Raw genomic sequence first — 27,745 nt, 5'->3', positions numbered from 1 at the left:
AAAGAGGAAGGGAGAGATAATCCAATTCTTCATTTCATGTCTTACTCTGAAAAAAAAAACCCAACACCCCCACTGTCAAAAAATAAGCTCAGAGCTGGTACAAGTTTTAACACAGGACAGCAAGTATTTTCTTGGTAACATACAAATAGCAAACAACTACAGAACTGGATTACTTTGTTTTATTCCGAGAACTCACTTCTCAGTGTAATCTTTTGCAAATGTATGCCATTTGCAGTACAAGACTATCTCGGCCCCGTGCTAGATTTCTTTCTATTTACATTATACCAGCACAGCTTTAACTTCAAGGAACTTGCTCCTGATTTACAGCAGAGGAAGACTTTCTGTTTTAGAACTAGAATTAAAAATAAAGAAAGAACATTTCAGGCAATTTGTTTTCCTTCGTGAAAAGTTCAAGCATTAAGGTGCCTCTTCAGAGCCATTCTAAAAACGCCTCAGTTCATTGTAAAAATTGTTTAACTCTTGTGCAGACAGTTTTGATTACACTGATCCAGGTAATCTGCTGGACAGTTTAACAAAGTTGTTTTATTTTTCATTTCCCAAAATGCATTCTCATTAGGCTTTGGAGGACTTGGAAATACCCAGGAATTATCTTCCAGAGAGCTCTTTCCATAAGAATGGTGTTCCTGAAATGTTTTGCCATCAACTGGAACGGATCTCTCATCTGTCCGTGCTTGTAGAGTCACCCTTTCAGATGGGATTTTTACATCTCTTGGCAGGGGGGGACACACAGCGTTGCAGAGTGCTTTATCGTGTTGTGAGAGTTTTTTATAGACTACCCCAGATGTCAAATTCAGCTTTGAAATGTTCAAGTCAACACATTGTACTGGTGCGGTAGAGGCAGCTGAAGAAAGAAGATATAAAAAAGATTTTTAAATGACATTATCCAATGCATTTTTCATATACTCCAAACGTATTACAGTATGGCAGGGATGTTAAACCCAGTGTTTTCAAGCTACACGTTTTCAGACCGTATTTTACTTCAGTAACTACTTAAAAATTACAAACTGAACATACTACCCTCCTCACAGTCTGATTTTGCAAGATGAACCAGAGGTGCTGAAATGGCAATGTCTAAGATACACCCAACACCAATGAAACCTCCCAGCTCCCACCTGAACACAGATAAACTGATGAATCTTTTTGACAAGACTGGAATGAACGCTGAAACAGAGAGGATTTTCATGCGCTTGGAGAAATCAACTGGATTCAGAGTGCTGCTTACACAGAGTGTGCTTCTTCCTACTCTACCGATTTTTTTAACAAGTTGTGTTCTCAGGCTGCCAAGAACCTGAATTCTCACTGTCCATGAAGCAGTAAGAGGGAGACGCATGGTGTTCACAGGTTCTCTGTGCTCCGCTACTGTCTGACCTCTGAAAGTAAAGCGACAGACTGCAACATTCAGCCATCCAAAATTCCAGGGGAGTTCTAAACCATGCGAGGAAGGGGAGGATTTTGAAACAGAACAGCATCTAGCTGAAATGAAAGAGCTGCACCTTCAGCACACACCTGAACAGATGCCCAAATACAGCCAGGACATTTTCTTTGTAGTGATAATTTATATAACATGTAATGGGAGTAGATTAGTGATTCCTGCAGTTAAAGGAACTCACATCTTACAGGTAGTTTTCTAGAACAGCTATGAATCTTGAGTATGAACTGTCATTTGTAACTTTAGTCCTTAAGGGACAGAAAGAGGAGCCAGCATCTTGGTCAAAGAATACAACTTTTGTTTGTCACTCTAAATTCAAATGTGGTACCCAATGCTAGTGTGAGCCAACAGCACTTTCCAAGAGCACAGGCGTTGTGCCTGAAAGACATGCTAAGGCAATGGATTTGGCCTCTCTGTGCTGACGGGTGTAAAAAACAATTTGAGGTCTACAGACCTTAAGAAGTTCAATAAAAATGGACTGAAAAATGAAAGAAAAAAAAAGAAAAAGCAGACACAGGTTTGTTGAAAATGCCTCCTTACATAAATGACAGCTAAGTGGAATCTGCATGTTAACTGATACTGTGAACATCAAACACAGAGCAATGAATACATTGTGTTCTGCAGACTTTACGCACCTCTTATAGTGGCAACTAGTTTGTATCTGGTAAAATAGCTAGTACTACAGTTACAGGCAGTGGAAGTTTTAAGTCAATTCTACCCATATTTTGCATAAGCAAAGTTATTTCTATAAATATAAGCACAGATCTATCTGCATTGCATTCATAAGCGTGGCTGACAGGGAAAGTAAATAAAAAATAAATACAGTTTTGATTTCTGCCGATCCTGTCCGCTCTTAAATACTTCTGAATAATTACTGAAAAAAAGCAAAAATCTGCTGTTTCCCATTCAATCAATAATGTCTTTTATAGCTGTGGATGTACAGCCACATTAGCAACTGCAGCAAATCAGACTGTTCACCAAATAGGAGAAGAGAAAAATCAGTACCTGTGTAGTGGCAAGACAGATAAACTCCACGTTAAAAATAAGGACAAAGACGCTACGTGATCACATCAAACCTGGACAGACTCAAGGATTAAAAACTCATTCATTCAGTTCCCAGTTTCTCCGCTGAAGTTACTTGACAACTGTGTCTTAGAACTGTAGGAACAGGGATTCACCTGGTAACAATATGACCAAGTCTACAAAATGTGTTGGTAGTTTATCAGGGAGTGATCATTAATCACTGCTGGCCACAGACAAAAGGCAGTGATTGACCTGGAGGTGAATCCTATCATTACCTCACCGAGCCAATCAAAGCTGTTTAGAAACAGAATGCCTTGACCTTGTAAAGAACAGGGACACTGGAGACTCTCACCAATGTATTGTAACCAAGTTCAGGGTCTATCACCGGCATCTTCTGTATTCTGAACACAGTAAGTACCACAACTGAAGTGAGCAGAAAACAAAGGAAATAATAGACGCTGCGATGAACAGTCAGACTGACAGTCTGGTCCCACCACAGCAAGAACCCTCTCTCATGGAGCATTTGGCTTGAGAGAAACATACATATGAATGATACCTACTTTCTGTGGAAAATCACCAGCAATGATACCATTTACCAGAAATGATACCTACTTACTGTGGAAATTATTTCCCCCTTCATTATTTGCAATGTAGCAGCAGAAATGAGGGACACTTGCAGCCCCAGAATTTTGACATTCAGAAAACGTCACCTTGCATAACTTTTTGCTACAAAAGACAACTTTTCTGAGCGCCAACATCAAGAAATATGCAACCATAAGGGAATTTCAGTCTATTAAAGTCTGACTTTAAAATGTTGCCAAATTAAGACTTTATATATTCTATAGTGGGAAAATAAGACTGTGTTTGCAAAAAGATTTTTTTCCCCCCTAATATGAAGTAGTTGTGGTAAAAGGTCAAATACAAGTAAACTTAACACCTCAGCCTTGTGCACATAAGCAACACTTGACTGAGAAAAAAGCCACAAGGGGAACAGAATACAGTACTGAAGAAAAAACACATCAGCAACACCTTTATGTGTGAAGTTGACCAGTATGAGACAGAAGCAAAAGCAGAAAATGGGTAGGCTGGAACCATAATAGTCTAGCTTATCAACTTCAATCGATGAGATTCTGATAAGATATGATAGCTAGTTTCTTTTTAAAAATGGTACAGCTTGAGTCAACGGTTTGTGTTTGTAAAGTCTGTTAGTGCAAACACTGACTTGCCTTTCTTGGTCGCTGTTGGGTTTGTTTTCAGTTTTCGTAGAACCTCAGCTTGCATCTCAGTCACTAGGCACAAATTGGACATTTCTCTCTTCAGTTCCCAATATGCCTGCTGCACGCTTTCAAAACAAAAAAATTTTAAAAAGTTAAATAATTGCCACCTGTAAAGCACCCTCATGCCTATTAACATGGTTTAACTGTTAAGAAATCAGTTTTGCCTAACATACACTGCAAATTTTGCTAGAGTATCATAATTCAAAATCATTAGCTTAAATTGATGGACCTTGTATATTTTGTTTGACTCTTGCATATTACAATATACAATGTATTTTATGTTAACATACTAGATGATACTAATAATTTCAAGTTCCCCAAATGGAAAGAAATAGGAAGCATATTCTCCAATTTCATTATTTGAAGCTAACCAGCTTCCCATAAAATTACTAATCTCAAAAGGAATACTTCTAAAAGAAATATATTAAACGGACACTAGACTGCAAACAAGTTAGAGTATTAACTTTGAATGGCTTCTGATAAATGACCACACACACACACCATCAAATGTTATGATCCTAGTAATGTTAATTGCTCATAGTTTAAATATTCAATCCAAATCAGTATTTGGGTCTTTACACCATTCACTTTGCTACAATGAATTCAGACTAGATACCTGAGATTCAAACTGAGTACCCACACACAGACCAAACTAAAACATAAAATATACTGCTTCATATTCAAGTTACCTAATTTATATTAATACGCTGCCTTAGTGTTAAAAATTCACTCTCCAGTAAGACAGCATAACATGAGAAACATATTTAGCAACAGCAGCACTGTTCCAACAAAGCAGTTTCAGGTTATTAGCTGGTAAGAAAATCAAGAACAAAAAACCCCAGAAAAGTCAGCATCACCATATGTTTCTTGGTAAAATTTCGAGCAAGGGCTCACTGAACATTACATTTATGTTAATTAGTAATTAACTTAGTGTTCAAAGACATAAGGATGCAGTTACTTCAACTTAAACATGAAATCAATGATTTAAAGTTTTTTAAATGCTTAACATTCTACCAAAACATGTTTATTGAGGACAAGTATCATGGATGAGATTTTTCAGAATATTTCTTTCTTCCTCACGATATTCACCTAAAAGACGTTTATTTGAAAACAGTTCAGTACCTCAAACTGTTGTTGAGATGACTAGAACTATTAAGCTGTATAACAACTGTATTTTCAATCATGCATATATAGAGATTTATATCCCTCTAAAATAGCAATTTAGGGTCACCCCTGCATGAAATTTATCCAACGTGAATGTGTTCAATAGCACTCTGAGAAACAGCTATTATTCTGTTCTGCAAGTTAACATTAAGAGTTCCCTTAAAACAAAGAAGTTAAACTTTCTTTGATGCACAGAAATAGTTCCCCAGAATACAAACATTCAGATTCAAAAACTCTGGTAAAGAACAGAGGCAGCTGATAGTTCAACAGGTATCAGCAATTGTGCCAGATATTCAGAAGCGATATTTCAAGAAGTTCAGCTAAACCTGTGGCTTTTTTACTGCAGAATCCACTTGGCTCTTTTAAGAGACGACAATTTTAAAATTAAGTTGATGTGGCAACCGCACTTCATTTATTCATGTGTTTTGGTCTCAAAAATAAGACCAAACACACTGCAGTTATATCAAAACAGAACTGTCTAATATTTAATACAGAAGTGGTAAATGTAAGAGCAGCTCAGTGTCTGCCACCAACTAGAAGGAAAGTGCTTAGATAGATTTCATAATGTGCATTTAGCGCTTTTAAAAGCATCTTGCAAAGGGATGCAGGTACCAGAATTCCACTTAAATCACACATAACGTATTTTAATTGTTTTTGTGGCTGCTGACCTAGAATCCCACTGCAAAGCCTACCTTTCAAGAAATTTGTTATTGAAAACCAAGGATTCCACATGCTTGGAAGTTTATCCTTTAACATGCAATATAAACCTTGAATACGATAGCCTATCTACAGCTAAGTAGATTTGCAAATCAAGACTTTAATGTCAGATTTGCAGGCTGCTGACAAATGTGGAATAACTATTTTCCAAAAAGTTAACTAATTGCAAATGCCTCCATCTCCTACAAACAGCAGGGTTGGCTGCTACAACAAATATTTTGTGTAGGAGGTTTTCCAAGTGTTTTTCCACAGATTTTTTGATAGGCTTACATATTTAGTACACATTACACATTCATTATTTGTCATATTACAATAAACACTATACTGTACATATGCTAATTCAGATGGTTGCCACCCGAACGTTACTTTGTGGAATAAATCTGCTCTGGAAGATCAAAGAGATAACTGCTATACCTTGAGATAACACCTTTTTTCAGGCGTGCAAGACTGACTATAAAGCTCCAGCAGAAACCACAAGAAAAAGTGTTTGCTAGCTAGCTATCCAGTCAGGGTGAAAGGTGAAAGTCTAATTTGTGTATAGTGTATACAATACTATCATCATTACACCAGAGAACATATGAAAAGAATTGTCTGTACTGTTCTCTTTCAGTAACTGATTTCCTTTCCCATCTCTTCAATAGCCAAGTAAGCAACAAGGTATTACGCTAAACAATGTGTCATCACAAAGGACCACTCTTCCCTCTTGTGGAAAATCGTGTAAGTACATGGACAGGCATAACTGGGTGTAAGAGATGCTGTTAGTATTTCATTTCTGCAAGACAGAACATTTGGGAACTTTCAGGCATTCATGAATCATTCTTTTGCATAAAAAATTAACGATATACATACTTTCTAATTCAGCACACATACTCAAGACAGGATAACATAGGAGTTTACACCATAAGCACAATTATTATTTGAATGACTGCAAAATGAAAACAAATGCTTTCTGGTATTTTATCATCTTTCTGGAAAATTGCTACTTCTTTTTGAATAGGTCACACAGTGGCTCCTCAATATAAAAAAAAATTAAAATGTCTTCTACTAGAAATATTATTGCACTAGAAATTATATTACACTAAGTAAGAACATATGTTCCAACACTAAGCAAGAGATTTGAAGCCATCACTTATGCAAACACAGAAACCTCCCAACAGGCAGAGTGAAGATATTCTATAGCCGAGATGAGACTTGGAAATTTATCTACCACCTCCTCAAGTCAACTAATTATTAAAAAGCTGATTTTTAAATCCAAGATAATTTAACTTTCATTTTCTGTACAACAACCTGAAGACATAAATGTTTTCTTAGCATCATCATACTGGACTACCAACATAACAACAACAAAAAAAATTACAAGGATCTCACTAAATCAGTATACCTAGACTTGAAATTAGATTATGTACTTTGAAATAACACATTTTAACAGGCTGCAACAACATTTACTTGTTCAAATAACTGTCCCTCAGTAAACCAAAAATAAAACATGAAAGCCACTTGATTTTCATACCTCTGGATGTCTTGTTTTTGAAGGAGGTCTCCATTTAATGGATTTTCCTCTTGAGCCCGGTCCTGTGTAACAGAGTGAGGGGAAGAGAGAGAAGGAATGAACATCTGATTTTTTCAGGTCTTCTATCTGAAAATACTGCAGTGAAACGACAAGTTCACTGATACTGACATTCAGAATTAAAGTAGTCTTCATTTGTGCTGGCTACAGTGGTTTTTAAAATGGACATAAAGACTTCTAAGAATTTCCACGTAACAATGCTGAAACTACCTACTTACACAAAAGCATTGCTCAGCTAGCACCATACTCTCTTTTTTTTTAAAATACCTGAGGTCTCGGCATTTGTGATTCTTTGAAAAGCAAAAATTTAGAAAGGTTTTGACTTCCGTTAACAAAAAAAGTAATCAGTCTTCTCTTGTTCTTTCCCTGCCCCAGTACATAAAGACCTTTATGTTAAAGCAAACTGTTTCAGTACAGATTTACTTCCACAAGTTACTTTTATGACAGAACATAATTTATCCCTTGAGTCTGAAAGACTGCTTCAAAATTGTGCGTACAAGCAGCCTCGCTGAAGGTAACGACTGTTTAACAAATTGCTTTGTTAGTTATATTTGTATTAGAACCTCACCTGTGATGAGTTCCCATTCATACCCCTTCTCTTCATGTTCCTACTACCTTTCCTACTAGCCAAAGCTGTCGTGAATTTGATACATTACTGTGGCTTCATGATAGCCTATGTACATTTCAAGCAACTTGTCAATATAATGTACGCACTGCATCAACTACAATGTCAAACCTGAATAACTAAAAATAGAAAAAAAAATAGAAAGTATACGTGCCTAAGGTAGAAAACATCTGGACATGCTAACTAATGTAATTAAAAACAGTAATAATAAAAATACCAGCTGGGACTGAAACAATGCTGACTTGTCATTGCCCATTGATCACATTTCCCTGTATTCCACCTGACAGTTTTCCCCCCTCCTGAAGACTTTCCCATCACCCCCCCTCAGAGATTCAATTTCATAGTTAAAAAAAAAAGTTGTGCTATATTACCCCACATTTGTACCTTTTTATTTCCTATGTTAAGCAGTTACCAAGATCAAGATATGTAAAAAAAATTATAAATGTTCCTTATATTTGTTCTTCGCAACAAAAGCTATGGGCATAAGCATTATTTAAACAGTGTCATGTCTAGTGTTCCTTACAACTGCTATTTTAGTCTGTTCTTTCTAGCTACATTCACTCTCACAATACAATCCACAATCTTCAATTACTTATATAGCTATTACTCTATTCTATAGAGATACCTGAAGACACCAGAACTGCATACAAGTTACAGTATGCCTTCAGAATTTACAAGTTATTGAAAACACCTAAAACAATTCCAGATAGAAGTGAAAACAACAACCATCAGTAAGGTAAGTTGACAAAACACCTCACATGCCTTCCCAGTAACGTGCTTTATCCCCACCTAGTGGAAAAAACACAGACTAAACGTGAGCGAAGACAATGTATGTTATTACTGTTAAGCTATCTTAATTTCCTTTTTGAGATCCTAACCACATCTACATTACACAATGAGTCGCTCACAACAGACGCTTGTCCCAGACTAAAGGACGTACAACAAGATTCTGGAAACCTTGTTAGAGAAATCCACTTTCCTGACAAGCTGCATGCAACTACCCTAAATAAAAGTGCTAGTGCTCCTTAAACAAAGTTCATTATATCTTTTAACATAACCATTCTATTGTTTTAAAAGAAAAAAAAAACCAAAACAAGAAAGCAAACAAACAAACAAAACCCCCAAAGCCAAACCAGGTTATTCCCAAGCTTTTTAAGCAGTCCAGCCCAAGACAAATACCAGCATAGGACATTTCCATCTGATCGGCTACTTGTAAGAAATTGTAAAGCTTTATTTTCTGTTGTTACATGGGCAATGGCTGGGAAATCTCACCTATGTAAGTGTACTATTTCCAAGAAACAAGCCAGTCTAGGAGAATATTTCAGGTTAATTTTACTGGGATGTTAATCTTTCACTCAATTATATACTTTATATCTCTTTGTTTTCCCTTTATTTTGCTTGAACAAGGGATTTAAAATAATGCTATAACACAGTCAAATCTATTAAGACAAAAATTCCTTAAAAATAAAGGTACCTTCTGCTTGGATTTTTGCAACTCCTTTCTGAGACTGTTGCACTCTTGCTTGAGATTTTCTACATCCTGTTCCAGACTATGCACTTTCAGGTCACTGCTCAGCTTCTCTATTTCCCAGCTGGACTGAGTACAATTCAGATTTTTCATCACTGTCAGAAGACAAGCAAGACAATCAGATTTCAGTCTCTGTTCAAGAAATGTAACTCAATATGTAAGGTTTCATCTCAGCCAGCCCATGCCCTACAAAAAAGTTATCCTGTACATTCTGTAGAAACTACAGTCTATGACAACAGAGAAATAGTAACATTGGTAAAGTTGTTGGCAGAGAAGTAGTCGAGTTTGAGTTTAAAGTACAGAGCCCTACTTTCCAAGAATGCACTGGAGATTTTACATAAAGAAAAAACAGCATAAAAAGGCAATGGAAATAATAATAAAAAAATCTGTTAATGGTGAACACGCATGATATATGCGCCAACTTGCATGCTTCTTACATGCTTTGAAAACAGAGGCCTTCCCCCCCCCCCCCGATTTATATAATTTCATAATTTACCCAAAATTTTTCCAAAGTTTAATAGTAAAGAAGTTCAAAACAGAACTACAAAAGATACAATCAAAACAAAAGGGTGAACTCTAGAGGTTACAGAAGTCTTCTTATTAGACAGAAGAAATTCACATGGTCGCTAGTAAGAAGCGACCTAAGACAATCCTAGCATTAAATCAGTAGCAGGAGGCTAGTTAGGCAGCAAAAGAAAGAACATGACAGGAAGAAAACCCTCAAGTCTTCAACTGCATGGTACACTCACTTCCAGATCTAACAATTTAAACAAGCTTAAGCTACGCTGATTTTTCTTATACAAGGTACTCAGAGCCCACTTATGAGTAAAATTGATTTACTAAATAAGGCTTGAAATCACCATATTTTGAGAGCTCTCTTTATAAACTCTGCACTTCTTACCTCCTTAAACCACAATGTCCTCAACAATGATACTATTATTACATGTGGTTTGTTCTTCTAGGTTTAAAAACTTGTGCAATTCACATAGTGCATTACATGCTTGAGGTCCTCTCTGAAAGTAATTCAATTCAAGCACAGCAATAGTTGCAGGTACCCTTCCAATGACTGCATTTGTACAGAATCTGAAGCCCAGTCCATATCTCTAACTTCACATAGGTGGCATTTTCTTGTTCTCTTTTCTTGTAACAGTACATTAATAAAAGTTATTTTTTTTTTCCATAGTGTTTTATTTTACATCCCTATCATCTACACAACACTCTTTACAATGGCAGTAACAGAAGCTGGATTTGGGCTTTTGGAATTGCCAGGGTACACTGTTTCTCTTTCCTCTTTCCACCAGGCTTTCTACAACCAGAATCTTTCTACCTTTCCTCATCCCCCAGCCCTTTAAAATAGCCGTTGTCAACTGCAGCTATTGCTACACAACATCCTCTCGTACCTGTCATATCCCAACAGCGAAACAAAGCACTATGCCAGATCATCTGCAGGTACCAGAGAAAGTGGTATCAAATGGATAGCATTTGATACTTGAACAAGTATACCCCCACCCTATTTTGAGGAAGTGGTGGTGGGCTCCAGAGATGTACATGACTGGCCTATAAATGGTCAGGTTGTGCATATTTCTCACATTATGAAATGACCTACAGTGGAAGAACATGACAGCCTCAGACTTTACCACAGAGCTCCTCATCTATGGTAATAAAACATGCCTGTCACCATATACGAGAATGAACATATATCCAAGCTCAAGGTACCTCACACTGCAGTATGGTCCTCTCTTACCTAGCCACTATGTGGGGTTAAACCTCTTTGTGCCCTGAGATCATAATATAACCATTAAGGCTTGTCAACATACATTAAGATGAAGTAACAAAATGCATACCTTGTTGAGTTTCCACTTCAGTTCTCAGTTGTAACAGCTCTACTTCTTTAGACTGCAACTGTTCATTCAAGCTTTTCAAGGATTCTGCACTCTCTTTCATCTGTTTTCAGGGGGAGGGGAACCCAAAACCATTTGTGAAGTTTTTTTTAATCATGTCTGACAATTCAACTTTAAAAAACAAACAAACCCCCAAAACAAAAAAAATACCCACAAGAAAATATCTCTCTGGGTTTTTTTAGCATTAGCCTAGCCCAGTAATAAAACTGAGATACTTAAAATTGTTATTTCTCCATAAAGTATTATCATATACTTTAAAAACCAAAAGGAGTAATAAAACAAACACCACAGATCTTCAGCAAATAAAATTCACTCTACAGTACACATTTACTAACTATGCAGTACTGATATAACATGCATTTAAGTCATTACTTAAAAAGGCATACCATTTTATCCAGTTTGCTTTTCAGATTATCTCGCTCAATGCAGGCCTCTCGATAGGCTTGGTATGCCTTATTTACTTGTTCACGTCCAACTGAACTGCATTCCTCTTCCAGTCGGGAGCCAAGCAGCTAAAAGTTTAACAGACATGAGAAATAAGAAGTTTTGTATGTTATATTGAAAACTGCAAAATTTAAGAGGTGCAGTAGTACAGCCTAGAACATTAAACTATCAGGTTTGTTTCTTTTTGTTTAGAAAATAAATTAATCGAATACATTGATACGGACCGAAATTTTTTACAGAAGTGCAATAAAGGCTGTCTACAAATTCTGCAATCTCTAACCATACTTAATGCTTGCTAGTTTACTGCAATGAGTATTTAAAAACCACCCACAAGTCATGATTACTCACACTCACATTGCCTTAATCATATTTTTTCCAAGCTCTCAAGATGTACAAACTGCTTTTTGGAAAAAGAGTTTTAAGCATATAAAGATACAACATACAGAAAATTCAGAGATAATCAAACATTATTTTTTTAATGATTCATAACTTAAAGATTTTTTTCAGTGTATTTATGTGAGAAAACCCAAAGCACAATTACATTACAAAATATTAACTTCCAGGTCACCACTACCTCACTGCCTGCTAAGACAAGAGGAAAGCAAAACGGAATAAGCACTACCAACTAGACTGTAAGAAAGAGGGGAGCAGAGTTAAAATATATTCAGTATTTTTAATAAGAGCAAGAAGAAAAGTCTTACATCAACTTACATCTGTTCACATGGAAAGTTCTTGTATTGACTAAGTATTGCATTATCCTTTTAATTCTGTTTATCCTGCACACTTGCTTTAAGTTACTGAGGCATTTAAATGCATTCAGTATACCTAACGTAGATATTTGCAACAGAATTATATACATTTTGTTAAAAATTAAGAGACACACACACAAAATTGATTTACAAAAATCAAAGAGGTGACAGTCATGCATCTACCTTAAATATCTCCTCTTTCAGGTGTTTGCTCGAAAGAAAGTATGGGAAAGCAAGCCATAAAGTTAGGAAGCTTCTGCCCTTTGCTTTTTATATTGACCCTCAAAGTATGCGTACTACTAATTTTAAGTTCTGTCCTTTACAATTTCCTCCCCCAAATAAAGCCAATCAGATAGAACATAAGCCTTACCAAACTTTCTGGAAGTTTCCATACACTTTGAAACGTAAAACCCAAAAGGGGTAACTCCCTATGTACTTTTTTATCATAGAGGTATACTAGCCATTAATGAAGACTGAAAGTCAGTTCCGTTACTTAACGGCCTAGGCCTTCTCGATGCCCCTCTCTCATAGAAACATTTTTATGGTATTCACATACTAAACCAAAAGTTTTCTCTATGGAAAACAAAATATCATCTTTAAGATAATTAAGCTGAACCAGGCCAAACTAAAAGGCACAAGGCTAAAAGGGATTATCAAGGTCAAGTCCTGTTTTATTGTGATCTTGAGTAACCATGTAAAAGACGTTACACTCAGCACAGTTCAGAGAATATTGAGTCTAGAGCTCTATTCCTATCCCCGTCACCCCCAGGACCTTATATAAAGCAAGTGCTGAGAAAGTTTTGCCTTTAGACAGAAAATCAATCCTGTCAAACTCATCACCAAGAATTCCTGAATAAGTGTTTCAGAATGATAGTGAGTGTGACTCAAGCTCTTCATTCCATTGCCACAAAATAACACATACTTTGTAAGCTTTTAAGAGTCAGTAGCATATATTTAGGACTAAGTCCTAATAAACGTCTCAGCTCTAACTCTAGGATCTATCTTTCCATCTTATATTAATAAGAAAGCAATCTATCAAAGTCCAGACCTTCTGCAGTACAAAGACACTCCCTACTGAATGATGGATATACGTTCAATGATAGCACTCTACTCAGGGAGAAAGGCCTACGCCATGGTCAATTTTTAGCTTTAGTGAGCTTCACTAGACTAAGACCATGAGAAACTGCATATAAAACAAATTCCTAGATTCCTTTCCGCTTTAGAATTACTGCACTACAAAATGGCCAGCCAACACCTCTATGTTAAGCCTTGCAACTTTGTATTTCATGTTTGAGACTGCAATTAGCTACACCTATTCTTAACAACCAATTTTTCCTTATCATTTTGGTACGCTGAGCCTAAGGGATTCTTTTGATAGACAATTCTTAGACAGATAATAGACTTGGCACCTCACTATACAACAATACTAAGTCATGTGTGCCCAAGTTAACAAACACCATAAAGAGGTACACGAAATACAGCAACGATCCAATGCAATTACAGATCTTTCTGAATCAAAGCTAGTATCTTTGCAGGGCACTACTGCATTGCATCACACACATGTCAGTAAGAATCAAAAATCCCAGTATGACGTAACTAGACTATCAGAGAAACAAACTCTGTCTCACTGAAACAAATAAAACAATTTACCAAAACTTTTTTAACTTGGAAATTATTTTAAGTACATATTTTAATACTTAACCGTCTGCTTTGCCATCCAGACAGGAGCAAAAAAGTAGCTGCTACCAGAAGCTGGCAAATCAACTTTTTTCTTACCTTCTCTTCTAGAATTCTCACTCTTTTTTTTAAGAAGGAGTTCTCCTTCTCTGTCTCCTTTAGCCGTTTCTTGATATCTTCATATGCAGTGACAAGCGCGAAGTGTGAGGCAACAGACTCATCTCCACTGTAAGATGAAACAGGAATCTCCCCATCTCTCTTATGAACGTTGTCTGCTTTTTCATGTTTCAAAATACAGATGTCATCCTCTACCAACTCCTCCATGACAGCTGTTAAAAAAACAGATATGAGTGTGAAATTTTCACAAAGACAAATTCATCAAGAGTGTCAAGTCTGAAAACCTTCCAAAATAATACTGCAGAGTGGTTCTGTCTAAATATGGTAAGACTGAATAATTCGGAAATATCTTAATCTTGCAGAAAAATCTTGAACCCCATTATAGATTGAGAAGTGTGCTTAGAAAAGAATCATCTTTCACTGTTACTTGATAAAAATAATTTGCGTAGGCGTCAGATTTATGAACCCCCAAATTCATTAAGGCTTAACACCATCCTCGAATTTGGCTGGCACCAAATATTTGAACTCCAAAGGAATGTCGCATTAGATTTTTTGCAAGTCAGCACTGAGCAGTAAAAGAGATTACAGTTGCAGGAAACAGACTAATTACTGTGGTTCCTGAGTACAAGTGCCAAATTTCCTTCATTCTTGAATGCAAGTATTTATACTTTTCCCAAACTTTAAAATGGAATCTTAAGGTACACTTGCATTAGTCCTTAAAGACGCTGCATCAGTAGCTATTCTTTACTTGGTCACAGTAGAAAACATCTTTCTGAACAACAACTACTGTAATTCCTGACTGCAAACATGATGAGAATAAAAATATACTCAATAACATGATCTGCCTTAACACGCACGGAGAAAACTGACTATAAGCTGACCATAAGGAAAGTATAGCCCTAAAATACTAGGCAAATCCACCTGAATGACAAATGCAAAGTAACCATTAGGTTGAGTTTTTGTTACAACACGTATCATTTAGGCACAGCAAAACATTCCATAACAAAACAGCACCTTTAAAAAACTCCATATACTTTCTTTAACTCCAGGTCTTAAGGGAAAAGTCCCAACAGCATTTTCCTTAATGTTACTAGTTATCAGGAGCTAGTTCGGGGTTTGATTTTAAAACAAACAAACAAACCCCAAAACCAACTGAAGTAAAAAGACTCAGCTCATTCTTATTTAGTTTTGAAGATGAAGATTCCTTACATTTATATGCAATACTAACAAATGCTATACAGTATCTGGTAACATTTCTCCCCCAGCACCCAAAAAAACCCCAAACTACTACTGGTGCTACTTCTACTAAAAGTAATTTTAATTTTTTCCCCGTGAACAAATCCTTAAGTTCCTGATGATTAGCTAATGAACCAACAGAAATGCTAGAATGAAAGAAATAAGTATAATTAAGACAGTTTGTATTGTAGGAAAAAGCTATTTCAGCAGAAAACTGACCTGATCAGCAGAACATCGCAGGAAAGACAGCCACCAGCGGGGTAAAAACCCACAGCCAGAATTGCTGCCTCTACTGTGTATTTGCTATTTAAATTCAAACTAAACTGCCATTTCTTTATCGATACGAAGAGGTAAAGGGATCAACTGCCCTGAAGCTTATCTATGTGGTCAAATTTCTCTCACCAAGCTAGCAATGGAAAAAACTACATGGGCTGCAGTGTTACGAAGAGCTGTAGTACAGCTACAGCTGAACAATGGTGCTGTTATCACATTTGTCTCAATTTGCTCCAAGCCAGTTAGACAACATGATAAAAAACTGTGACAGCTCGTTTATACTAAATAGACAGCAATGGAGTCACAACAGTGAAAAAAGACAGGAGAACTACAAACCAAAACTGAAGTCCTTTTAATGGTTATCTTCAGGAGGCGAACAGATGCCTTGTATACTGTTTGATGGATTCTAACAAAACAGGTAGCTTCAGCTTCTCTCGCCTGTTGCTCTGCCTCATACTTAAGTAGAAAGAGCCTTGCAAAAGAGGTTTGCTTCCTTTTCATTGTAAGAACAGTATCACTTCATGCACAAGGTGACCTTGATCAAAAGCACTACATCATTCCAACTGCATTCACTGACTAAAAGAATTGCTTATTTTGTCTTCAAAGATGAGCATAACATACTAGCTTTTTCTCCTCCATTTTACCAAGGGCCCTGCAAGTCTTCTCACTCATCAAATTCTAAGAGCTTGCCTTCTCAAGGCAACGCATCTCCTTTTCTCTGAACGCTAGACTCAAATGTCATTAAAGTGTCACAGCTTATCATTATCTCTTGAAGAAAGCAGCAGATTGTGTGACCTTGTACATAAAATATATCTTTATCCCCACACTTTCCCATAGCTCCTGAACTTGAGCATCAAACATTCCTTATTTCTTGCGCACATCAGTTCCGCCAGGAGATGGCAATAAGGGAAAACAGGAAGCAACATCAGAAAATGAGACTGTATTTATTCTGTATTTTGCTAACTAAAACTTACTGCCCTTACGAGCTTCTAAAAGAGCAAGACCTTCCAAAATAAGTAAGACTTGGGATACACAAATACTATTTTATAAATTCAGGTACACACTTAACCTGCACCTACTAAGGAAGTAGTTAAACTAACATTTTTTTACTTGAAATATCTCATATAGTTTACAGGATTATTCAGCTCTGGTTTTCTGATGCTGCTCTCTAAGCCAGCACTGGATACTATTTAGAAGAGAAGCATATAATTCCACATAATTCAAAGGGGCTCATAATACATGTTTTTCTAAATTTCTACACACAAGATAACTATTTCAGAAAGATCCGATATACACATTTTTTTACTAATCTTATTGGATACTAAGTGACAATAAACTGCCAGAAAACAGAGGTCTACTACTCCTGAAACAGGTGCCCAAATAAGACACCTTTCTCTCTGCTCATCCCCTTAAAAACAGATCTGATGATGTAATGCTTTGGAGAGAAAGCAGCAATGCATCTTGCACAGGCTTAAATAAAGTAAGTGGGATATTCAGAAGGAATTATGTGATTTTTAAACTTTTTGCGTCAATTAATAAAAATAAAGAAATTATCATGAAACATGCTTCTCTGTACTGGAAGCTCAACGGCCTGTTAAGAAGTGAAAATCACTACAATATTTCCATTGTATATACTTTATTTTTATCTTTCACTATCTCTATTAACATAAAGTATTAATAATATCCACACACTGTATTACACTGCTACGACCAGAAAAAAGTGCAGTCATTTCAGCTTTAAAAGAAACATGATTCAAGTCACCACTGTCATCGTGCCCAACAACATGGAAACAAAACAGAGACTTCAGACTGACATCACTTTCAAATAAATGAAGAGATTTACATAAACTGAAATTTAAATGCCACTGAACACCAATTTACTCAGAATTTTAGAGCATCACACAAAAGAAATATAACAATATTTACATTGCTCTAAGCATAAGATCACTTCAGAAAGCCACAGCATAGACACTCAGAAAACAAAAAGCTATTGGTATTTTGAGATTTTCCCCTACCTCTTAAAGGGCATTTCTGTTTTTGCAAGGGAGCACTACTCTTGAAATTGAAAGCATCTTTTCTTTACAAAATAAACAAGCCACTAGGATTTCTAAGAGATTGACTGACAATAGCATCATGAAATCTGAAAGGAAAAGTCTTTACATATTTTATTCTAAATAGCTCGCCATTTTCTCCCATAATAGTTATTCTACAAAACCACAGTTAAATTTTTAAAGCACTGCAAAAATTGTAACAAATTTATAGAAAAGGAAAAAATACATTTATCAAATCTTAGGTATGAGTTGATACATAGTAATTTCAACAGTTAACTCTATTAGTAAACATCAGTCTGTTGCCTGTGCTTACTAAATATTCCTTTTATTGAATATTTCAAAAAGTTTCAAACCTCACAGTCTACAGAACTATATGATAGCCATTTCCTAAGAAAAAGAGCGCTATGACTTCTGTATTGGACAGGTGCATGATGACTCAAAAATAAGTTATAATATATATACACACCACTAACTGCAGTACACATTAGATGAGCATGAGGAAAAAGTAACATTAGAAAAAATTAGAGCAGCATTGCTAATATATCTAAATAAGTCAACACAACCTAAAAAAGAAAGATAACAAAAAAAACCAAAACCCTCTTTGCTGCAACAAACTTTCTCAAGTATTTCCAAAAGAAAAAAATATAGGCAAAGTTATTTCTCCAGCACCTGCTAACCCCTTATGAAAAGGCCAATAAAAAATATAAGCTCGTACAAGAATAAAACCTGGCTGTTACACTGTGTAAGATCAGCAGTTCTATAAAGGTCACGGTGAAATGCACATTTCCCCCCCTCCTTTGTTGTGCTGTTGGGGAAAAAAAAAAAAAAAAAAAGAGAAAGCATGCTCACAAATACTTCTTTCTCCATAAGAAGCTCTCTCATGAAATTAAAGCGATAGACAGAAACACTTAGATGACAAAATCTTCCAAAATGGGGCTGTATCTGTAGGAAATCCCCGACTACACCTGTAGCCTTTAATTTTACTCTTTAAGGAAAGGAATCAAAATTTAGTTTCTCCAGTATTATATTACATCATTTTAAAAAAAAAAAAAAAAAAAAGAACTGTAAGCACAAATCAAAAAAGTGCTTTCTGACACAATATGTGCATTAGATTATCCCACAAGTTATGACTCCTCAAATCTGGCAGTACCAGAAGGGCTTGCAGGATGGCAGTAATTACTGACTCCAACCACAGACCTCTGTCACTGTTTCGTTCTGTTTAGCTTCAACTATTCAAAGCTACCCTCGTACGTGCTGCTGCAAATGACCCAGAGCTCTCATTCTAAAGCACCTGAATGAATTTTGATCTCTCTGGGGTTGCAATTCATGAGATAATCTGTACTAAAGTAACCAGTTAAAGTGACAGATTTTCCACTAAAATATTTAAAGTAATATACAGACAAGTTAATATCTATGAATAGTTTGAATACTTAGATCGTTCTTAGAATGATCTGCACATGAAACAGCCAATTTAAAAGGACTCTAATCTTTACCTCCAAAAAAATAAATACATTAAATGAATAGTGTTTGTATTAAATAACTAATGGGGTTTTTTTAAAAGAACAAAAACAACCTGAATACACTGTTGACAGGATGTAGTATTAAGTTCTAGCAGGAGTAATTACGTCTGCTGATTATAAGCGTACGAGTTTGAAGAGATGGCACCACTTAAATTTTCTGTCACATACTGTAGAAAAGAACGGTTTCCAAAAACCACTCCTGTTGTTCATTGACACTTAATGTAGGTTATAGAACAGCTTTGATTTAATATATTAAGTATCTTGAGAGTAAGACTGTTTTGCCATTTCTTACTAATGCTGAGCAGAAATATAGCTCTTCTCTTCATAGAGCTTTATAAATATTAGTCATTAACACCATGGGAAGTAGTTAAATATAAAACACGCTTTACATACAAGGAACACAGGATGCAGAGGCTCTAATAGCAAACAGACCATTGCACAAACAGATTTCTGTAGTTTGAAATGCTAATCTTATTCTCGGATCAGGAGGAGAGATAGTAAAAGCAGGATTACATAAAATTTTCCCCGCTATCGAGCAGATTCTCATTTTGCCCCACCTTTTGATATGAAAGAGAATAAAACAGTTTTCAAAATATTTCCAAATGTCAAATGCAAATAATTTCAAGACGGTATTTTCCTGATTTTTCTTCCAAGGCTACTAAGAATCTGAACCATTTTACTTTGTTTACCTTCCAGACATGAGGGGTTTGACTTTGTAATGGTATTATGAACAGTCTCAGGCTGTTAATAATGAGAGTATAGTTTTTGTACTGGTTTACCTTGCCTTACAAAGAAGACAATGCATGGTTTTTTATGCATGTAGACATAAAAAGAAAACATTAAATTCAAGAAATGACTTTGATCTACAGGAATCCTGAATGAGTGTGTTGCAGACCTCACTTTAATTTCAGAAAAGTTGTACTGCTTTTTTTTCTTTTTTAAAAGACACTCCAGCACAGCAACAAAAAATAAAGAATTCCTGCAGTCGGCATGAAAAACTCCACACAGTATATAGGGTATATGACACATGATGCTAAAACAAGCAAGACTTCCAGTCTCTTTAAGCATCTATCATTTTGCATCTCTCCCTCAGAAATCTTAGGTTCTCTTTGATTCCAGTTGTGAACAGTCTGTTCTACAAAGAGACATTGCTTCTTACAGATACTTGCTCCATTTTTGGAGAACAAAAATCTGCACAGACGCATCTGAGTAGCTGCTAGATTTGTCCATTGCTTCTCCTTCCGTATGGACAAATTACACAGCCCCAAAGCACTCCCTGAGAGGCCCTGTGTACAAGGGCACAGCCCTGCAGCTTCAGCATAGTTGGTGTTCTTTCAGAAACGCGTCAGCACATCAGCTAAATCAGACCTCCAAAATGCTTTCATTTTGCTGCCTCCAGGAAATGGAAAGTTACTGTCTCTAAGCTCACAAACCAAATCACTGTAGTTCATCTATCGTGCACATCTGGCTAAGCTAGAGGAGCCAAGCAAAATCTCCTTAGGTACAACAGGCATTTTTTTTTTTCCAATCTCAAGCTTTTTACAATAAATAATTTACTCTCACAAGAACTAGCAAAGTAGTAAAAAGCCCATTTTATGACAACAGTGCTTGATAAATTTTATTTTCTCTGGACAGTCGTATAACTACAGTATCTTCACCACTAATCTGCAAACCCTATGCATCCTCAACATAATGTATTCAATTTGTTTTTCTGTGGATGCTGTCACAGCGCCACTTTCCTTGACAACTATCAGAAAAGGAGAGGGGAACCCCAAAAGTGGGAGTCAATTAAATACTGTTCTCTCAGCATCATATAATCCTGTTTATTAAACTATTAAATTTAATCTTGAAACTAATTGCTACCGCTAACTTAGAAGCAATAGTGCAAAGAAACCCAAGTAGAAGCAAGATGGCTTCTGGTTGTTAAATGTTTCTAGCATCAAATATTAGTATATGTATTCAAAGGTTACTGAAAAACCCATATGTTCCCATGCTAAGACTGAATATTATTTTAAGAGACACTTTTTTGGTGTTCATTCCTTCCCATTTCAAAATGTTTATAAAGAATAACTATTTATGAAAGCTAAGAGGATTTGTTTTGGGTTTTTTTAAATCCTCTTTTGTAAAACAAACAGTAGGTCCTACCTCCCAGTCATAAATTTCCTCCCACTCAAAACTGTCAGATTAGTTGATGTTCAATAAGTTCACAAGTTCAGTGATAAGATATTAAGAGAGCCTTGTATAATTGCATTAACTTTTAATTCAACTGGAAACATACCTCACCTGTTACGGCTATTAAAAGACAAGTTAAACTGCGTCGCACTGATGGCCCTTGGTCATCCTACAGTTCACTAACATAACGCCTGGAGGCTTTCAAGACATGACCGGACAGGGTGCTAGATAATCTCATCTAAGGTCCCTTTTCCACAAAAGGTTGGAGTACATGATCTTTCCAGGTCCCTTCCAACTTGGGCTGTTCTACGATTCCATGATTCTATATTCAGGTTTACATCTCATTATTTCAGACAAACCTGGTCATTTGAACACAAGTTCCTGTTAGCAGCTTGTAAGTGGATGACTTTGAATGTTCAAGGTACTTATGCTTCACTATCCCTTCTGAAAATTCATTTCTTCTCCCCAAATGTACTGTCAAATTTTAGTAGCATCTACATTTTATACACTAAGAACTCCGCATAAAAATGATTACATAATCATGTAAATAATAGTTAATTAATGCAATTATAGCATAAACTTACAGCAAACACGTAAGACTGATTGCAAAGTTGACTATGGATAAATCACATACATATGGAGTTGCTAGAAGTCCCCCTCAGCAGAACCAGTCGTTGACTTCTACCAAGCTAGTTACTAGCCCGACTCTTGTATTAATCCTATCATCGCCATTTTAACAAACTGGATCTCGTTGCCACTGTAACTGTTTTATTGAATATGGACTCTATCTACACTTCCTCTGTTTAGTAAATACTTGTGAAAGAATGAAAACATATCAGAAGGTAAATCCACACTGCATTTTATCCCGTTTACTTCTACCTTTTCGCTTATTTTCTTTAAAATCTATTCTAAAGAAGTCAGATATCGATAGTATGTGCAACGATGACAGGCCTGCACTTTTTCCAGAGTAGTTTTCACTTTCCTAAGACACCCCACATTTAGCATTTTCCAGTCATCAAGCACAATCCCCAATTCAATGCATCTATTAATATCATAAGAACAGATGTTACTGGATTTGCAACTTCATGTACAGTTTTTCCAACATTATGAGATGAAGTTATTCTATTTCTCCACCCTGAGTATACTAAATACAGTTTGTTCATGTATTTGACCTGGTAATTTTCACGCTTTTCCCCATCTTTTAACTATCATATAGAAAACACAGACATACTGAAAACCAAATCAGAGTATTTGCTGAAATTTAGACACTCAAAGTTATCTCTAATTTATTACCCATTTTTGCTGCACAAAGATGTCACTTCATCCCCTTTGCTCTTTTAAAAAGCTTTTTACTATTTAATTTTCAATGTAAAACATAACCTAGCTGGTACTCTGGCAATAGTCACTTTATACTTTTCTGAACTGTAAACTGTAGGATACAAGGACTGAAAAGTAATAAGCAGTTTTAGAAAAAATGTGGGGTTTTTTGGGGAGGAGGTGGCTAAAATCCTCATATAATTTGATCTAGAGTTCACTCAACCAGTGTTTTCTGCCTTTCTGATTTCAGAGTTATTAACTCAAAAATTGTGCTTAGAATTTGGGGCAATAATCTCCTACTTAAGTTATAGTGCAATCACTGATAGACACTGGTATCACAAGTTTTTATAAAATACCAATTCTTCAAAAAACAAAATGTAGTAGTAACTTGGATTTCTTATTGTTTCTAGAATAAAAATTCCAGGATACACGTGCTAACATATAACTAGTATTGTTAGGAGCAGATCACACACCTATATCCAGTAAGTTATATGTTTTTCATAGTCCATAATAGCACTTCTCAGAAAATGCTGTCTCAGAACAGCGCCTGACCTTTGGAGCCCAGAGCAGACTTGACTGTTAATGACAGTACCTCTCCCCTCACTCCACTTTTTCCAGAGCTGGCTTCCAGTATGCTGATTTTACTGCACACACACAGAGTAAGACAGCAGGGAAATGAAGGGATTCGTCAAGAAGCACAAAAGCGCCTAAAACCACTCACCGGAAGGGTTTACAGCCCAACCCACTCTCACTTGTGCGTTACTGGGGGACAGGTTTATTTAAGGAGATCAGGGAAATCTTCCTACCAGGTGAAACACCAGGATTTAAAGCTGTAATTTCTTAGAAGTTGAAGGCATCGCTGCCATATGAGACTACATCAACGCTCATCCGTACTCCCTTCTTCCAAACCACCGCGGCCTGCAACACCTGTATTCCAGTCTGCTCCAGTATTTCGTCATGTTTCTGTTCTCACATCTTGTGCCAACAACCGTACCTTTGCGTTCATTTCCTTTGCCAGATACCCCTGTATTAATGCACAAATTGCTGCTCTAAAAACTCACCCAGGTTTTCACCTTAATTAGGGTGAAATTAGCCGCATTTTGGCTATTTTATTGCCTGACACCCACCACCCACCCGTCAGCAGTACCTCTGACGTGCGCTCACCGCCCCGAACGGGGATGCCCCTCTTTACCCAGTTACACCTCGCCCGTAGAGCAGAAGCGGGCAAGGACACCGCACAACTCTGCCCACCTGCTCCTTCTGCGAGAACGACTGTAAAGACCGGCCAGAATCGCCTCTGTCCCCACGGGGAACCGCTCCTACTCCACCGGGCAGCGGGGCACGAAGCTCCGCAGCACCCCCGCGCTACAGGCAGGCCGCGGGACCGAGGCCGCCCACAGGCGACATGTCACCGGCATGCCCCCGCCCGGGTCCCCCCGCCCCGCGCCAGGACCAACCTCTCCGGGCCTTGCTCGGGCCAGGCGGGTCAGTAACGGGCGGTCACCTCGGCGGAGAGGTAGCGCCGGCCGTCACGGTCTCCGCCAGGGCCCCCTCGGGCTCCCATCGCCTCCGCCCAGCCGGCCCGGCCTCGGTATCGGCCTCCGCCACCGCGGGAAACTCCCGGGGCGCCAGCCCCGCCCCCACCTTTCGAGGAAGTCAACAAACGCCACACGTGACGCGGGCCGCGGCCCTTCTCCCCCTCCAACGGGCGCTCGCTGCTCCCGGAAGGAGAGCGGCGGCCCCGCCGCCTGACCGGGGGAGGCAGGGCGGACTACGAATCCCGGCATGCAAGCGGGCGGGCTCCGAGCGGAGCACCTCGGGAAGCCCAGCTCCCACACCAGAGCGCAGGCCGAGGCACGGCTCCGCCCGCGGGGTGACTGCTGCCGCCACCGAGAGGCCTCCCCCCGCCTCCAACCCGGCAGGCGAAGCGGCGGCCGGCACGGCGACGGCGCCCGGAGGGCGAGCAGATACGTGCGGTACTCGAGGTCGGCGTTTCCGCCTCCAACAAGGGCACGGACCTTCGGCCCGTCAGTGTCTGCTCTTGGCGAGCGCCTGCAGCACAGGGCATCGCCGCTAGAAAGCGGCCGTACTAAAAAAAAAAACCACCCCAAACCGTCTCCCCTCTCAAAGGTGCACCGAATTCCCCAGCCTGATTCAAAATAAGGCCGTATTAAAGCAATAAAGATCAGTGCCCCCAGTCAACAGGCACGTACGGTGGGAAAAGCTCCCTCTGAGTGCTCCTGAACAGAATTGCTTTCCCCCCCCCGCCTTTTTTCTTCATTTTAGATTCTTTAAACCATTTCCAGCTTCTTGAGAAGTTTACACCTGTGCACGATTGAAGGGCTAGTGAGCCAGAGACTAACATTTTATATTCATACTCTTTTTTTCTCCCCCCCCCCAAGCAGAGAGAAGTGCAAAGGTAGAGGTGAAGGGCAGTAGACAGTCTGTTGCTGCACGGGGGTGACAAGATCACCATATGTCACCTCATCTGACAAAAACAGCTTTTTTTCCTCAGCCAAGTTCAAAGTGAAGCAAGAATAAGTCTAAAGCATAGTTCAGGACCTCTGTTTTACGGATAAAAACAAGCTGATTCAACAAGTCTAAACATAGATCTACAGGGGAGAGCAGCTGTGCTGTTCAAGACCAACTTAAAACTAACAGGAGTTTCCTTTCCAGCAAAAAAAAAAAACAAACCAAAAAACAAAAAAACAAACAAACAAACAAAAAAAAACCCCAAAAAACAAAAAACCAAGCAGTTTGCTTTTATGTTATGAGAGCTCTCCGGCAGAGTCCCAAAGGGCCTTTTGCAACTGTGTCACAAAGTCAGCCAGAGCAAGGAAAGTGTATTAGCTTGCCAAGTTGATCTATATATGGAAGAATATTGCAATATTGTGTACTCCTTAAATACTTAAAGACCAAATGGAAACAGGACCTCACAGTCTGCTGTGGGTTGGGAATTGTTATTTGGACAAGAATCTCATTTGAAAAAAAAACCCCAGCAAACCCAAACCAAAGCCACAAGATCTCCATTAATCATGTTCATAGACCTCAAAACAACCTTTTAAAATTTTCAGCATACTGCCATCACTAAGATTTTAACCAGTTTAGGTTAGATATCAACTTTGCTTTTTTATGAGCCAAAGTAGTACAGTGCTCTGTTTTCAGCTGTATTTAAAATCTTTTTTACCGAAAGTGTCCCTTCTTTTAAAGTCCAAAAATACCATTTCCAAGTTAACACCGCTTCATGATAAATATGGCCTAGATACAAATGTGTTTGTATGTTGTTAAGTTACAGAACAGAGGTTTTATTACATGAATTAGCATTGATTTTAAATAGTGCCATTATGAAATCCAGAAGAAAAGCATATAAGGATTTGGGCTGTCATATACGTCTGCTACTTTTGTGAATAGCATTAATTATCATATTTATTTTTATACATTAAAAATTACAGTTGGAATCATATATGCAGAGCAGTTAAAAAAATAGCTCCAAGCAATGGCCAATATGGTAAAAAACTAGTGGTACACATCAAAAAACAGCTTAAAGACAGTAATATTAGAATTAATGCCAGAATTTATTTCCATATTAGAAAGCCTGGGGTTTTTTTCTTTTTTTTTCCTTTGAAATGTTGAATATTTAAGTGGACAACAGTTCATGGTGTCAGTTATCTTTTCTGAAAAAAACAGATATTTTAATTTCTGAAGAGAGAAAAACTATTTTATCATCACCCCATTTATACAGAAAGTACTAGAATAGGGTATGGAGTAAAAAACTAATTATAAAGTGTAAAAACATATAGTTCAGCTGCATGTGGGCATACAATGTTTCCATTGCACAAACAAACCCAAGAGAATTAAGTATACCATTAGACTGACAGATTTTTCTTAAAACACCATCATTTTGCTACATAGCTCTTTGTAAGCTGTCCAGCCTAGGTCCTGCAAGCTACCAAACATTATTATCATCTAACTAGCAAGACTTTTCTCTGTATTTCAGTTTGACATCCTAATTCCAGCACACATTAAGCACATATCATCAAATATATTGTCAGGCACAAGCATAAGCCTGCAGAACCAGAATGTTGGAATTTTTAAACAAAACAAGAAAACCCTACCAAAACCAAATCCCAAATCTTTTCAAACTCTTGCAAATAATTCAACACAACAAATGGACATAGGGATGTCGCCAGAACATCCTGTGTCAAAAGGCAGATCTTTTAACTGAGACCAGTAACTTTTCAATACTAACTACATTCCAGTTTGAGGACCCACCAGAGAGGTACGCCCCTTAAAGAAACTGATTCAATAGCTTGTTTTTCAGATTTAAAGAAAGACTGTGCGTTTTGTAATAAAACAGAAAAGTTAAAAATTCTATAATTAAAAAACTGATCAGCAATAGAATATAGTTGTTTAATATAAGCTATGTTAAACCAAATCACATCGGATTTTCCTCTAGAAAATTGGAAATAGAAGATAAAAGATTCAGAAATGTTAAGGCCCCAGACAGCAGCTAACTGGTGCATTTTAAGTATGTGCTCAGAACAGCTCATTCCCTGTACTATGTTGAATTCTCTTGACTATTCCTATTATGTGTGATTTAAATAATGTATCATTAGAACGATACAAAATTTTTATTGTATATAATTAGAATAAAATGAATGTGACATAAAAATCAGCATGCTATAAAACATATTAAGCTAGATTCACTTTGGCAGATGCAAAAGCTGTTTTAAACACTCCCATCTATTCATTCAGATTAGCTTAGCCTCCAAAATAAATGTGAGTAATCATAGGTTTTACTCTCTCCTCATACAATGCAAATCCTTGCAAACACAAAAATAAGTCATAGTTGCTCTCCTCAGATCCTTTCCTGTACTTGACATCGTACAGAAGCAGCACAAAGATCATAAAACATGTTCTGCACAAAGGTAATGCCT

The 27,745-nt window shown here is 37.4% G+C and overlaps 1 protein-coding gene across 2 annotated transcripts; it reads right to left on the bottom strand.

Moving 5' to 3' along the window:
* Nucleotides 1-165: 165 nt before the first annotated feature.
* Nucleotides 166-24,553, bottom strand: AZI2 (5-azacytidine induced 2). 2 transcript variants are annotated; one of them, XM_054815076.1, is made up of 9 exons: nt 24,266-24,553; nt 14,222-14,451; nt 11,639-11,764; nt 11,196-11,295; nt 9,298-9,446; nt 7,142-7,203; nt 3,700-3,815; nt 2,826-2,896; nt 166-862 (listed from the first exon to the last, which is right to left on the bottom strand). In XM_054815076.1, exons 2-9 carry the CDS (start codon nt 14,444-14,446, stop codon nt 827-829), a joined length of 885 nt encoding a protein of 294 aa, XP_054671051.1. In that variant the 5' UTR covers nt 14,447-14,451; nt 24,266-24,553; the 3' UTR covers nt 166-826. The 2 variants fall into 2 exon arrangements, with proteins under 2 accessions (XP_054671051.1, XP_054671050.1); XM_054815075.1 differs by lacking the exon at nt 2,826-2,896.
* Nucleotides 24,554-27,745: the final 3,192 nt, after the last annotated feature.

This window comes from Grus americana, chromosome 2, assembly GCF_028858705.1.
Source record: "Grus americana isolate bGruAme1 chromosome 2, bGruAme1.mat, whole genome shotgun sequence".
In the NCBI taxonomy this organism is placed as follows: Eukaryota; Metazoa; Chordata; class Aves; order Gruiformes; family Gruidae; genus Grus; species Grus americana.
This window is presented reverse-complemented; position numbering and strand designations above follow the sequence as displayed.

Coding starts and splice junctions, on each gene's coding strand:
- AZI2 (XM_054815075.1), bottom strand. CDS start 14,446: ATGGAGGAGTTGGTAGAGGATGACATCTGTATTTTGAAACATGAAAAA. Junction 11,765..14,221: donor TGAGAATTCTAGAAGAGAAG/GTAAGAAAAAAG, acceptor TTAAACTTTTAG/CTGCTTGGCTCCCGACTGGA. Junction 7,204..9,297: donor TGCAAAAATCCAAGCAGAAG/GTACCTTTATTT, acceptor TCTGTTACACAG/GACCGGGCTCAAGAGGAAAA.